At 35.9% G+C, this 13,299-nt stretch overlaps 1 protein-coding gene across 1 annotated transcript in view; it reads left to right on the forward strand.

Annotated features, from left to right (window-relative positions):
- Positions 1–12,917, forward strand: part of DICER1 (dicer 1, ribonuclease III) — a 73,244-nt gene extending 60,327 nt beyond the window's left edge. The window contains 5 exon segments of the mRNA XM_045561362.1: positions 2,305–3,190; positions 4,878–5,146; positions 7,796–7,958; positions 8,046–8,121; positions 8,492–12,917. Coding sequence (XP_045417318.1) covers positions 2,305–3,190; positions 4,878–5,146; positions 7,796–7,958; positions 8,046–8,121; positions 8,492–8,657 — 1,560 coding nt within the window. The 3' untranslated portion in view covers positions 8,658–12,917.
- Positions 12,918–13,299: the final 382 nt, after the last annotated feature.

The following is a 13,299-nucleotide window of genomic DNA, read 5'->3' on the forward strand; positions in this document are numbered from 1 at the left end:
CCTTGTTACTTCATTTTTAGTTCAGGCCAACAATGATAATATCATTTCTTTCACAGGTTATATTTTCTAAATATACATTTTCTTCATGTAGCGTGCTCTGTGACAATATTCTGATTTTTGTCTGCTTATTGGGTATATTTTTCACTTATGTAGTATTTGACTTTTTACAGAAATGGAACTTACCTGGAAAAGCTAAGAGAATATTTTAATGCAAGTTAGGTCAGAAAAATTACATTTATTATTTAGAAATATGTAGAACCTTAGAGGACATTGTGTAGATTTTGAGCTTTAGAAAAAAAATGTTGCATTTCTATGAAAAACATTCCAGTAATAGTCATCTTTCTTTGTAAATACTGTTTTATAATATATTTGGCTCTTTTTAAAAACTTGCAGCATAAAGGTGGCATTGGCATGTAATTTTGACCTTTTTTTTTTTTTAAGATAACACCACAAAGATCAATTTATTTTTCTTAATGTTTCTGATGACTTGGCACTTTGGTTTTTGAAATGCATTAAAAATACTATTTATATATTTTTTTAATAATTTATTTTTATTGCAATAGGTCCTTACATGATATTGGCAAGAGCACGCGTTTTGGGGTTTTTGGCTTGTTCCATTCCAGTACTCCTCACCTGTCCTTCAGCAAGTAGACTTAAGTGAAACTTTTGCAAACAAATGCCTCTTAGAAGAGAGTGAGGCAATAACTCAGAAAGTTGACTTGGACTGTCAGAAGAAAGGGTTTCATGCTGGTATTTTTTCTTAAAAGGCGGAATGCTCTTGGAAAACATTTTATGAGATAGAACTCCACTATTTTGCAGATGAAGAATCTGAAACCCAGAGGCATTAAAGGACTTTACCCAGGATCATGCAGTTTATTTGTGGTAAAAGCCAGTACCTGTGTTTTTGTGCTCTGCCAATTTTAGTGTGGTAGCACCTTACTGAAGAGATATAAAGATCGTTTTTTTTTTTATTTTAAAAAAATTACTAAGTCCGATTTTTTAAAATTAAAATTTGGCCTTTTTTGTCTTAAGGGCCAAACAATAATCAAAATCATCTCCTATTGCCTTGGAAAAGGGTAGGGTTTTAATAGGAAATGGTTCCTGTCTGGAACCACTGGAGAACCAGTGGTTCTGCCACTCGAGTTTTGTTGGGTGTTCTTCCTTATTGATACATAGTTATAGATACCTGGCTTGGCTCACTGCTATTATTTCTTTTCAAACAGTGTTTGCATCTGAGTCTGGTTTAAAATTAAATGTTTGGAGTATTTAAAAACTGCTAGACAGTTTGAAAAACTTTTGTCAGAATACTCTGGAAAATTGTTACACTCAAAATTGAAGTATGCCCTCCTGCCTTTCTCCCCTAACAAAGTTTTTGTTTTTTGTTTTAATTGCATAACAGAAATTTGGCATCTTTCTAGCATTGCAAAAAAGTTACATCATTGCTGAATTCTAGCCCATTATTAAGACTGTCATTCACAAATAAGCTTTTGCCAAAGAAATTGGAATTAGCAAAGGTCTTTTGACAGAAATTGGATTGTTGTGTTTCATGTTAGTCTAAATTTTCTTTTATTTTTGTCAGTTATGCTATAATCTGTTTCCCTGATTACTGTAGCTCAGAACGGAGGGGGAAAGCATAATTCCTCAAATTCATAGCTTAGTTCAGTGATCACTTTTATTTTCCAAGCAAAGAAATTTAGTTCTACATTGTACAAATCATTGTAGCTTGATTTGAAGTAGAAATAGGGACAAAAACTTTATTATAAAAACTTATTATACATTTTTTGTTTTAAAATTAGTTTTATCTCTTTTCATTTTCTTAATTGCAAAGATAATGCTTTTTCTACATTTGGGATTTCATTTTATTAATTTGAAAATCTTTTTAAAAATCAAGTCACCACATTTTAAAAACGTCAACGAAATTGAAGATCTCTGTGATCAGCATTTGAGTGCTTTCATGGTGTGTCCTGCTGGAGTTAGACTTCTGAGGAGTTGAAGTTTTACATTGTGGACCTTAATTTTAACTTTATATCTGTGTTCAAAATCCTTAACTTAAAGCTTCATACTGGGTAAAGGTCATTTTTTTAACTTAGAAAATGAACATTCAAAGAACATGTTTTACTTTGTTTATATGATTAAATAACTTATTTTATGTTAATTGAAAACAAATGGCTATGATTTTAAAGTTGCCTTTTAGTATTTGTGGTTGTCATTTGAAATTATCCATAACCCTTGCTTTTATTGAGTTTCAAACCCTTTTAAAAACAGCAGCTATGTCTCCCCTCCTTCCCATTCCCCCTGTTTCAGACAAAAGACTGCATGTTGGCTAATGGCAAACTGGACGAGGACTATGAGGAGGAGGAAGAGGAGGAAGAGAGCCTGATGTGGAGGGCTCCAAAGGAGGAGGCCGACTATGAAGATGATCTTCTGGAGTATGATCAGGAACACATCAAATTTATAGATAACATGTTAATGGGGTCAGGAGCTTTTGTAAAGAAAATTTCTCTTTCTCCTTTTTCAACCACTGATTCTGCATATGAATGGAAAATGCCCAAAAAATCCTCCTTAGGTAGTATGCCATTTTCATCAGATTTTGAGGATTTTGACTACAGCTCTTGGGATGCAATGTGTTATCTGGATCCTAGCAAAGCTGTTGAAGAGGATGACTTTGTGGTGGGCTTCTGGAATCCATCAGAAGAAAACTGTGGTGTTGACACAGGAAAACAGTCCATTTCTTACGACTTGCACACTGAGCAGTGCATTGCTGACAAAAGCATAGCGGACTGTGTGGAGGCCCTGCTGGGCTGCTATTTAACCAGCTGTGGGGAGAGGGCTGCTCAGCTTTTCCTCTGTTCGTTGGGGCTGAAGGTGCTCCCGGTAATTAAAAGGACTGATCGGGAAAAGGCCATGTGCCCTACTCGGGAGAATTTCAACAGCCAACAAAAGAACCTTTCAGTGAGCTGTGCTGCTGCTGTAGCCAGTTCGCGCTCTTCTGTGTTGAAAGACTTGGAGTATGGTTGTTTGAAGATTCCACCAAGATGCATGTTTGATCATCCAGATGCAGATAAAACACTGAATCACCTTATATCGGGTTTTGAAAATTTCGAAAAGAAAATCAACTACAGATTCAAGAATAAGGCTTACCTTCTACAGGCTTTTACACATGCCTCCTACCACTACAATACTATTACTGGTAAGGAGCCCCAGGACCCAACTTCATTTCTCTGAAAATGAGACTTTGTGTTGATCGCATTGTTTTGGCCTTGTGAAAAGTGATCTATGCATGTACAGTGTTCGTGCTTGATATGCATGGGCGGGGGTGGGGGAGCAAAAGGAAAAGAAGGAGTCCTTTATTTTCTTCACTATTGGAGGAGCAAGTACTGCTTCGTACCTTTGATATTTGGGAGTATAGCTATCTCACATACTCTCATAAATGTCATTTTATATGATGTATAATTAGAGAAGTTTGAGCCTAAGTATTTTGGTGTGTTTTCCCCATTTTATCCTACCAGAATACCTTTCTGATGCCCATTCGGTGCTGTGTTTGGTTCTTGATTTATTCATATATTCTGAATGTATTTCCAGATCCTTTTTATTGTTCTTCCTGGACAAAAAGGCCACCTTCTTAGGGTTTTTTAAAGTGTAAAGATGGACAGGTTAAAAGAACTGATTTCATAGGAAGGTTACATGGTCCTTGCTTTGCCTCTGCTGTCATCTTCTACTTTTCATTGTGCTCTGTGTTTTTCCCCTCCTTTATTTAATAGGCTCTCAATCCAGTAGATTAGAAGGGAGAACAAGTCCCACAAACCAAAATCAGCCTCAGCTTGTGAAACACAGCTGAAGTTCACATTTTGATTTCTGTATCAGTATTAAGTGCGTGTGTCCAGAATACCAAAGCAAAGTATAAAGTTTGTATAATAAAAACAATGTAGGTTAGGATGATCAGCAAAATGTAAAACCAAAAAGTCACAGACTATCTGACTGTATACTAGAAAGACTGATGAAACTAAAACGTAGTTTTCTTTATGGAGAAGAAACAGTATGTGGCCTTCTGCTACACTCTGCTGGAAGTTATGAGACCTGGGTTCTAACTCATCTCAGCCTCTGCCTATTAATTCCTGGGGTGTTCTAGGACAAGCCACTTCATCTATCTCTGCCTCAGTTTCCTCAGCTGAATCGATTGCTTTAATCACTGGGAGAAAATAGAAATGTTGGTTAGCATTGATAATTTTCATATTTTGACAAACAACCATTTTTGCCTAAGATTTGCTCACTTTCACAACTTTTTTCTCATTCTCTGGTTTATGGCAAAGTCAGCATTTCTAGCTCAAGGTGAGAAGAGGGTTTTCTTTTCCTGTGACCCTGTGTATCAAATATAACCCAGGAGTGGCAAGGAGTGGTACCACTTTTACACATACTCCAGAGTGTGAGAGACAGTGTGTAACGATGTCAGCAAAGCGTGAGGCGTGTGGAAGATGTGTGTGCGGGGTCTGGTTTTACTGAAGTGATGATGTGTGATGGGGACTTGAGAGTAATGCCTAAGCACCTGCCGGCCAGCTCAGTGCCAAAGGAAAGGGTTCAGTAATAATGATACCACCTGCGAGATTTTTTTTTTCTTAGCAAGCATTAATCTTTTGGCCACTTGAAGATTTTATGACCCCAATTTATATATAAGAATTGTGTTCAATTTGCCATTAAAATTTAATTTCCGTATTAATTTAATATGTCAAATAATTTTCTCATTGAGGAATATATATGAATATGATCCTAAATAAAAATCTTTTAAATAGGTTTGGATATCAGATCTTTATGTCAGTTATGTGTGTGGAAATAGTGGAAATGTGGCACAGCTCATGATTCCACTTTGGATCCTCTCTCAGATTGTTACCAGCGCTTAGAATTCCTGGGAGATGCGATTTTGGACTACCTCATAACCAAGCACCTTTATGAAGACCCACGGCAGCACTCCCCGGGGGTCCTGACTGACCTGCGATCTGCCCTGGTCAACAACACCATCTTCGCGTCCTTGGCTGTGAAGTATGACTACCACAAGTACTTCAAGGCTGTTTCTCCTGAGCTCTTCCACGTCATCGATGATTTTGTGCAGTTTCAGCTCGAGAAGAATGAAATGCAGGGAATGGATTCTGAGGTTAGCACCATTTAAAAATACGTTGAGTTCAATATTGAAGACTGCCGTGCAGCTAGAGGTGTCAGTAGGTTCAGAGTTCTGACTTCATAGCTATCTAAAGGGACAGTGGAAGGCCAGGGCTGTGACACCCAGCGAGCTGTGTGTTCTCTGGGAGCACTGTGAGTGAGCTGCAGTTGCAGGGAGGCCTTTTGAACGTGACTGCCCACACTGTGGACTGTGTGGTCATTCCGGTGAAGAGAAGGAGCCGGGGGTTTTCAGTTCCTTTACTATTCCCAGTCCTTCATCGGGGCTTCCCGTGTTTAGGCACGGCAAAGAAGTGCACCTCTTCTTCCTGCCCCCAAAGCAAGTTTTAAACCACACTGCAAATGCTCAGTGTGGTTTATTCCATCCTGTCTTTTAAAAATGGATCAGAAATATTTGCTGATATCGCAGGTAAGCATCACAAATGTACGTTCTGCTTCTACTTGAAGTGGGAAAATCTCATCTAAAAAGCAAACTTCTAAGTTTTTAACCATTGGAATTTGGGAGGCTTCTACTGTAAGTTCAGCCAAAGGTTCTTTGGTGATGGACCTAATTGTAATGTGTTTGTGAGCTATTTTGAATTTTGGTAGGAAAGGGTATTGCTTAGATCTTTCCAGTCTCCTGTAATCCTTCACTAACGTTCATCTGCATACCTGTGTCCCCAGGAGAGCACTTTCATTTCTTATTCTTCCCATTCTGATTCCTTTGATTTTCTTATTTTTATAGATTTCTTATAAGGATTCAAGGAATTTATTCTTAACCCTGGCAGCTGTTTTAACTGTCCCTGCTTTAATTTGTACTTTCCCTTTTTAAATTGCACTAAACCATTGTTGGGGAGTGGTGCATTTCTTTGACTTTCTTTTTTTTTTTTTTTAACTTTCTATGAGAAAAATTAAGAGTCTGGGTTTTGAAGTTTAGCCCCAAGGCAAAATGTCAGAGCCTGCCAGCTGCCTAGATGTGCGCTGAAGGAGCGTGAGCAGGCAGTGCGCTTTCCCTCTGCCTGCGCCTTTGTGCACCCTTCTGAGATTAACAATCTAGTTGGAGCACAGCTGCCAGTGAGACGAGGAAGTGGAACCATCTAATGTACATTCAAGTACTATTTCTGGTCTCATACTTTAGAAATATTTAAGCATAAAATTTGAAAAATCAGCTGAAATTATATTTAAGCTCTCTTTTGATGCCAGGGGCATACTGGTTCTGTGAGTTTTTGTTTATTCTTTTCCTTACCTTTGTTCATATAAACATATGTATAAAAGTTACAAAAACTGATTGAAGATGTCATAGTCTGGCTTTTCTAACTTACTGTTTGATCTTAACAAACTTTCTTAAGCTCTCTGGGCCTCAGTTCCCTCTGCTATAAAAAGAGAATTAATTCTGATAAGTTCTAAAATTTCTATATCAAAACCCTGATATATGAGCAATAAATGTCTTGTTTTTAGTAATCAGCATTATTATATGGAACTTTGTGTGGCCGAACAGTCTATTTAGAAATTAATATTTCCCCTTCTCTTTCTTTTTCACAAATGATTTGTGTTTATTTTAGAAAAATTAGAAAGTACAAATAAAAAGAAAATTAAAGTTGCCCAATTATGCTACCCCAGAAACAACCAATATTAACATTTCAGGATGTATTGTTAATGTGTATAGATATAAATATATGTAACATATAAAATGGAATTATATTAAGCACTGTTCTTTTCACTTAATGTATTGTGGATAACTTTCTGTGTATTGATTGGCATTTTCAGTAGCCACGTGCTAGTCAATATGAGGCTAATTTATTTAAGTGGTTCTTTATGGCTGGCTCATTAGGTAGATTTTTAGTTAGGATTTTTAATAACCATGGATATGGTAAATATGTTGTATATCCAGTTACCTCCTTAAAATAAATTCCTAGTGATGGAATATCCTAAAAATTGGAATTGGTCAAAGAATTGTGAACTTCTAAAAAGCTTTGGATATGTATGTAACATTTTATTTTATTAATTTGAATACCTACTATGTGTCAGGTACTCTATTATAGTGAATATGTATTAAGTGGCTTCATGAAAAGGGAGCTTGGAGGAAAATCTGTTCCACATAGAATTTCCCTACCAAAAAAGTAGCAATTTCCACTCCTCAAAGCAGTGAACACCCTTGCCAGCAGCACCGTACTAATTAGTATTCTGTTTAATCCTTGCCAAACTGCAGGAGTAGAACTACTTTAAGCATAGTCCTTTGATTACTAGGGAATTTGAAATTTTTTTCCCATACCTTTATTGACTATTTCTAATTCTGTGTTAAAGTTGTTTTTGTTTTAGTTTAGAAGTAATATTTTTTCCTTTGCTGGATATAAAATACTAAATGGGGTAGTGTTTCTTTTCTTTTCTTTTCTTTTCTCTCTCCCTTCCTTTCTTTCTCTCTTTCTCTGTGTCTCTCTTTCTTTCTCTTGAGAAGTTTGAAAAATTTTTTTAAAGATAATGTTTACAGAGAACCTATGGCAATGTAATAGGCATGCTATAAATGGTTGGTATTGGCCCCCCTTGTTAAAGAAAGAATAAAGTCATATCCAGCAAAAGAAACACACATCTGTGAACTGCCTTTGAAAGTGGGCTTTTTGCTTACAATTCACTTTTCTCTCTGTAATAGCTTAGGAGATCTGAGGAGGATGAAGAGAAAGAAGAGGATATTGAAGTTCCAAAGGCCATGGGGGATATTTTTGAGTCACTCGCTGGTGCCATTTATATGGATAGTGGGATGTCACTGGAGACAGTTTGGCAGGTGTACTATCCTATGATGCGGCCACTAATAGGTATTGTTGGCTCTCTTTAGAAAGAATAACAAAATTAAAAACAATTTCAGGGACATTATTCACATTGTTCTTTCATTTTGATTACAGAGAAGTTTTCTGCAAACGTGCCCCGTTCCCCTGTTCGAGAATTGCTTGAAATGGAACCAGAAACTGCCAAATTTAGGTAAGCAAGAAGTGTACGTGGAAGAAACTTAACTTGCTCAAAAACAAAGGAAAAAATTCTCAACTATCTCATAAACTAATGATTCTGAAAAATATTTACACTGGGGCATGCTATTATCCAATTTCCATTTGTAATCTGATTGACTTCTGTTTTTTTTCTTTTCGTTTTTATAAAGTAATGCTGAATTAAAGAAGAAACAGCAGCCCTGTCTGTCGGTGGTATGCAATAAGTCATAATGCACATTTCCTTTGTGTGGTGTCAGCTCAGCTTGTACATGGGACTCTCGGCCTGAGACTGCATACTAAATGCTGATTGACAATAATAATAAATACTTCTGACTTCTAATTCTAGCTGTTTGGATTTTTTACAGCCCGGCTGAGAGAACTTATGATGGGAAGGTCAGAGTCACTGTGGAAGTAGTAGGAAAGGGGAAATTTAAAGGTGTTGGTCGAAGTTACAGGATTGCCAAATCTGCAGCAGCAAGAAGAGCCCTACGAAGCCTCAAAGCTAATCAACCTCAGGTTCCCAACAGCTGAAACCCCTTTTTAAAACTAAAAACAAAAAAGAAAACAAAACAAAACAAAAAAAAAAAACAAAATTAAGGGGGAAAATACTTAAATTGAAAGGGTGACTTAAAGTTGATATTGAGTGGAATGAATTGAAGGCAGAATTTAAAGTTTGATAAACAAGATAGATAACAAAATAAAACATTTAACATAATGTATAAAAATTTTGGAACTAATTGTAGTTTTAGTTTTTTGCGCAAACACAATCTTGTCTTCTTTCCTCACTTCTGCTTTGTTTAAATCACAAGAGTGCTTTAATAATGACATTTAGCAAGCGTTCAAAATAATTATTGAATTTTTTTGTTGGTTTTTTTTTTTTTTTTTTTTTTTTTTTGTTAGTTTAATTTCTGTCAGCTTTGCTTAGTGTTAGAAGGCCATGGAACTTACACCTCCAAAAGTCCCTAGAGCTGCGTAGAGTCCTCCTACCATCCCTCAGTGTGTGCGGTAGTGCCAGTCCTACAGTAGTGGATGAGCCGAATAGAAGGATAGGGTTTTGAGAGGAGAAGTGCACCAGTGTTGTCTTTCTTTCCATATTATATTGTGTAAGATGATGTTCCTAGTCGCTATTGCACTTGATAGTAAGGGACACATTTTTAATTAACATTGGCTGGCATGTTGGTGAATCACATTTTAGTTTTCTGATGCCACATAGTCTTGCATAAAAAAGGTTCTTGCCTTAAAACCTTCACGGATATTCTTTAATTTCTGATCTTTTTGGAACAAACTGTTTTACATTCCCTTCATTTTATTATGCGTTAGATGTTGAGACAGCGTGATATTTACAACTCACTAGTATAGTTGTAATTTATTAAAGGATCATACTAGAATTTCTGTCATGTGTACTGAAGACATTTTGAAAACCAGAATATGTAGTCTATGGATATTTTTTATTGTAATAAAAATGATCTTTGGCTAAATACTCAATTTTACTAAAAACCTCCTGCTAGGTAGTTTCACTGATGGAAATGTTTATGGCAAATAATTTTGCCCTCTAGGCTGTTGCTCTAACAAAATAAACCTTAGACATATCACACCTAAAATATGCTGCAGATTTTATAATTGATTGGTTACTTATTTAAAGAAGCAAAACAGAGCACCTTTACCCTTAGTCTTCTCACATAAATTTCTTACTGTACTTTTCAACATTGTTGCATGCATATTTCACCTACCAAAGCTGTGCTGTTAATGCCATGAAAGTTTAACGTTTGCGATAAACTGCCGTAATTTTGATACATCTGTGATTTAGATCATTAATTTAGATAAACTAGCTCATTATTTCCATCTTTGGGAAAGGAAAAAAAACCATTTTTAGGCATTTGCCTAAGTTTCTTTAATTACACTTGTAGGCACTCTTCACTTAAATACCTCAGTTCTTCTTTTCTTTTGCATGCATTTTTCCCCTGTTTGGTGCTATGTTTATGTATTATGCTTGAAATTTTAATTTTTTTTTTGCACTGTAACTATAATACCTCTTAATTTACCTTTCTAAAAGCTGTGGGTCAGTCTTGCACTCCCACCAACATACCAGTAGAGGTTTGCTGCAATTTGCTCCATTAATTATGCTTGAAGTTTAAGAAAGCTGAGCAGAGGTGTCTCATATTTTCCAGCACATCATTCTGAAGTTGATGTTTCATGTAATGCTGCATTTATGTTTTAAGTTACAATTGAATACTGTACTTTTTGCTTTATCTGCACCATCCACCCACAGGGAAATGCCTCTGTGTGTGTGCACCACAGAAACCCGTCAGCTCTGCTTTCTAAGGAACCCTGAATGAGGGGGATATTGAGCTTCTCCAACGCTATTTGTTATCTCCAATCTCAAACTGAAATTGAAATCTAAATTATTAAATGAGTTTTTGAGCAAATTAATTTAGGTGACTCATTTTTAAAATATTTAATTCTGATGTGGAACCTTAGATGTCTGTTTTATTTTATTTTTTTAATTTTAAGATATGGCCAGTTAAAACAAAGCAATTCTTAAATTATATAACTGTAAAAGTGTACAATTAACAAGTAAGGCTGGATGTGAATTTTGTTTGGAGCGTGATTTGTGATAAAGTTAAATCATGAATCTCTTGATAATTTATAAACTACCTGATGCCAGGAGTTTAGGGCTTTGCATTGTGTCTAATGCATTTATCCCAGTGTTACAGGATTCTCTCGACTCCTGGCACCAAAATCAGATTGTTTCACAGTTAGGATTCCCAGTGGGAGAAAAATGCCTCAATATATTTTGTAACCTTAAGAAGAATATTTTTTGTTAATACTAAAAAGTTCAGATGTGGACATGATTAGGTCATACATTCTCAGGGGTTCAAATTTTCTGCTACCATTCAAAATGTTTTATCAACAGCAAACTGTAGCATTTCACTTTTTGTTGGGAAATAGCTGATTTTAATTTGACTCACAGTTTGAAGCATTCTGTGATCCCCTGGTTATTAAGTTAATAAATAAAAAGTATGAGTTAGACATATGAAATGGTTATGAATGCTTTCATGCTGCTGATTTTTAATGCTGTAAAGTTTTCCCCAGTTATCTTGTTGAAATGTTTTGCATCTGTCAATTAAGAAAAAAAAATCTCTCTATGTTGCCCCACTTGACAACCCTGTATGCCATTCTTTTGTTCCTGTGATTGCAATGTGAGACCGAATGTAATATGGAAACCTATTGTGGGGGAGTAGCTGTGCTGCGAGCACCTGTGTAAAGGACTGAGGAGGCGTATCTTGAAAAAGCAACTGCAGAAATTCCTTATGATGATTGTGTGCAGTTTAGTTGGCATGAACCTTCATTGTAAATGTTTTTTATTTCTTTTTATAATATACTTTCTGCAGTCCTAACTATGCTGCATTTTATAATAGCTTTTTCCCCTCTGTTCTGTTCACGTAGCACAGATGAGCATTGCACTTGGTACCATGCTTTACCTCATTTCAAGGAAAATGTGCTTAACTGAGAGGAAAAAATGTGGTTTGGCCTTGCTGCTGTTTTGATTTACCGAATTTGAAAAAGATAATTATAATGCCTGCAATGTGTCATATACTCACACAACTTAAATAGGTCATTTTTGTCTGTGGCATTTTTTACTGTTTGTGAAAGTATGACAAAGATTTGTTACATTTCTTTTTTTCTTTTACATTATGTGAAGTGATTAAATTTAGAATGACCTATAACACTCCTGTAATTACTTTTTAAAATACTGATATTTTTACTTCCTTAATAATATCTTACCCTCAAAAATTCAAATACCCTTCCTAGACAGCAAGAGACTGGAGACTGCTTTGGTTCTGTTGGGTCAGTTCATGAGTCCAGGCCTGCACCTGGCATTTGGCTCCTGCAGTCACTCCCTGGGGTCCGGCGGTGGCTGCGGAGCTCAGAGTCACTGGCGTCCAGACCTGCCGCAGCTGGCATGTGACGCCCCGCTGACTGAAACAGCTTTGTATCTTGCTCTGTTGGGGCAGCTGATGTGATCCTTTCACACAACATTTAAGCCACCTAACCAAGACCTCGATATCTTTATTTAACTGCATCTGAAATTATGTTAGAGTCCTTAACTAGTTTGTGTTCTCTGTGGAAGAGAAACTCATGTTTATTACCTACATGGTTTTTTAATTACATTTAAAAAAGTATGTTTTTCCAACCACTGATTACTTTTCAGGAACTTAATTATTTCCAAATAAATTTCTTTATATTGTAAAGTTTTAAAGATATGTTTAAGAGCAAGAATATTAAAATGAATTTAAAGGTTTTTGGAGATGCCAGTAACAATATCTAGGAAATTTGCATTGAGACCATTGTATTTTCCACTAGCAGTGAAAATGGTCTTTCACAACTATCTTGTAAATATATTTGAATCATTACTTTTTTTTTTGTAGTCCATTTTTATTTGGACATCAACCACAGGCAATTTAAATTTTATAGGCACACTCAGAATTCACTGCAGCAGCAGGCACATAGCAAAAATGCAAAGGGGGACAGGAAGTAAATTTCTGGCTTTTCTGCTGTAAATAGAGTGAAGGAAAATGACTAAAATCAAGTAAAATTAACATGTAATTTGATTGACAATAAAATATTTGCCATCACATGCTGCAGCTGTTTTGTAAGGAACATGCTGTAACTCATTCACACGGCAATCCTGCTGCAGAAATGTGCAGTCTGCACCTTATGGATCATAATTACCTTTTTTTTGTAATAATTGTAGCCGAGTAAATCTCCAATAAAGTTATGGTCTGTTCACTTTGTGTCCTTTTATCTTTTTCCTTTCTTGTTTTGACTGAGTTCTGGTGGGTGGGTAATAACACTTAAATATAGTGGTAGCAGACATGATCTTTAAAATGTTTTAATTCCATGGTGAATCATATGGAAATGCATATTTTAATACAGTACAATTTTGTTTACCAAGTTCTTCATGTATACCTGTAGAATCACATAGCAGCAATGTCCTTTTTGAAGAGTTAAATAATACCAGTTTGTTTTTGGAAATTCTGTCACATTCATTGATGTGTTCTAGGTGTTGGATTATTTGTGCTGTATTTGACACATTCCTCAAGTGAACTTGGGTATTCTGAAATTGAGTGTACAGAATGTTCAGCTTCCAGGTTTTTAGGACATTATTTGC

This window comes from Lemur catta, chromosome 1 (assembly GCF_020740605.2).
Source record: "Lemur catta isolate mLemCat1 chromosome 1, mLemCat1.pri, whole genome shotgun sequence".
NCBI classification, from domain to species: Eukaryota; Metazoa; Chordata; class Mammalia; order Primates; family Lemuridae; genus Lemur; species Lemur catta.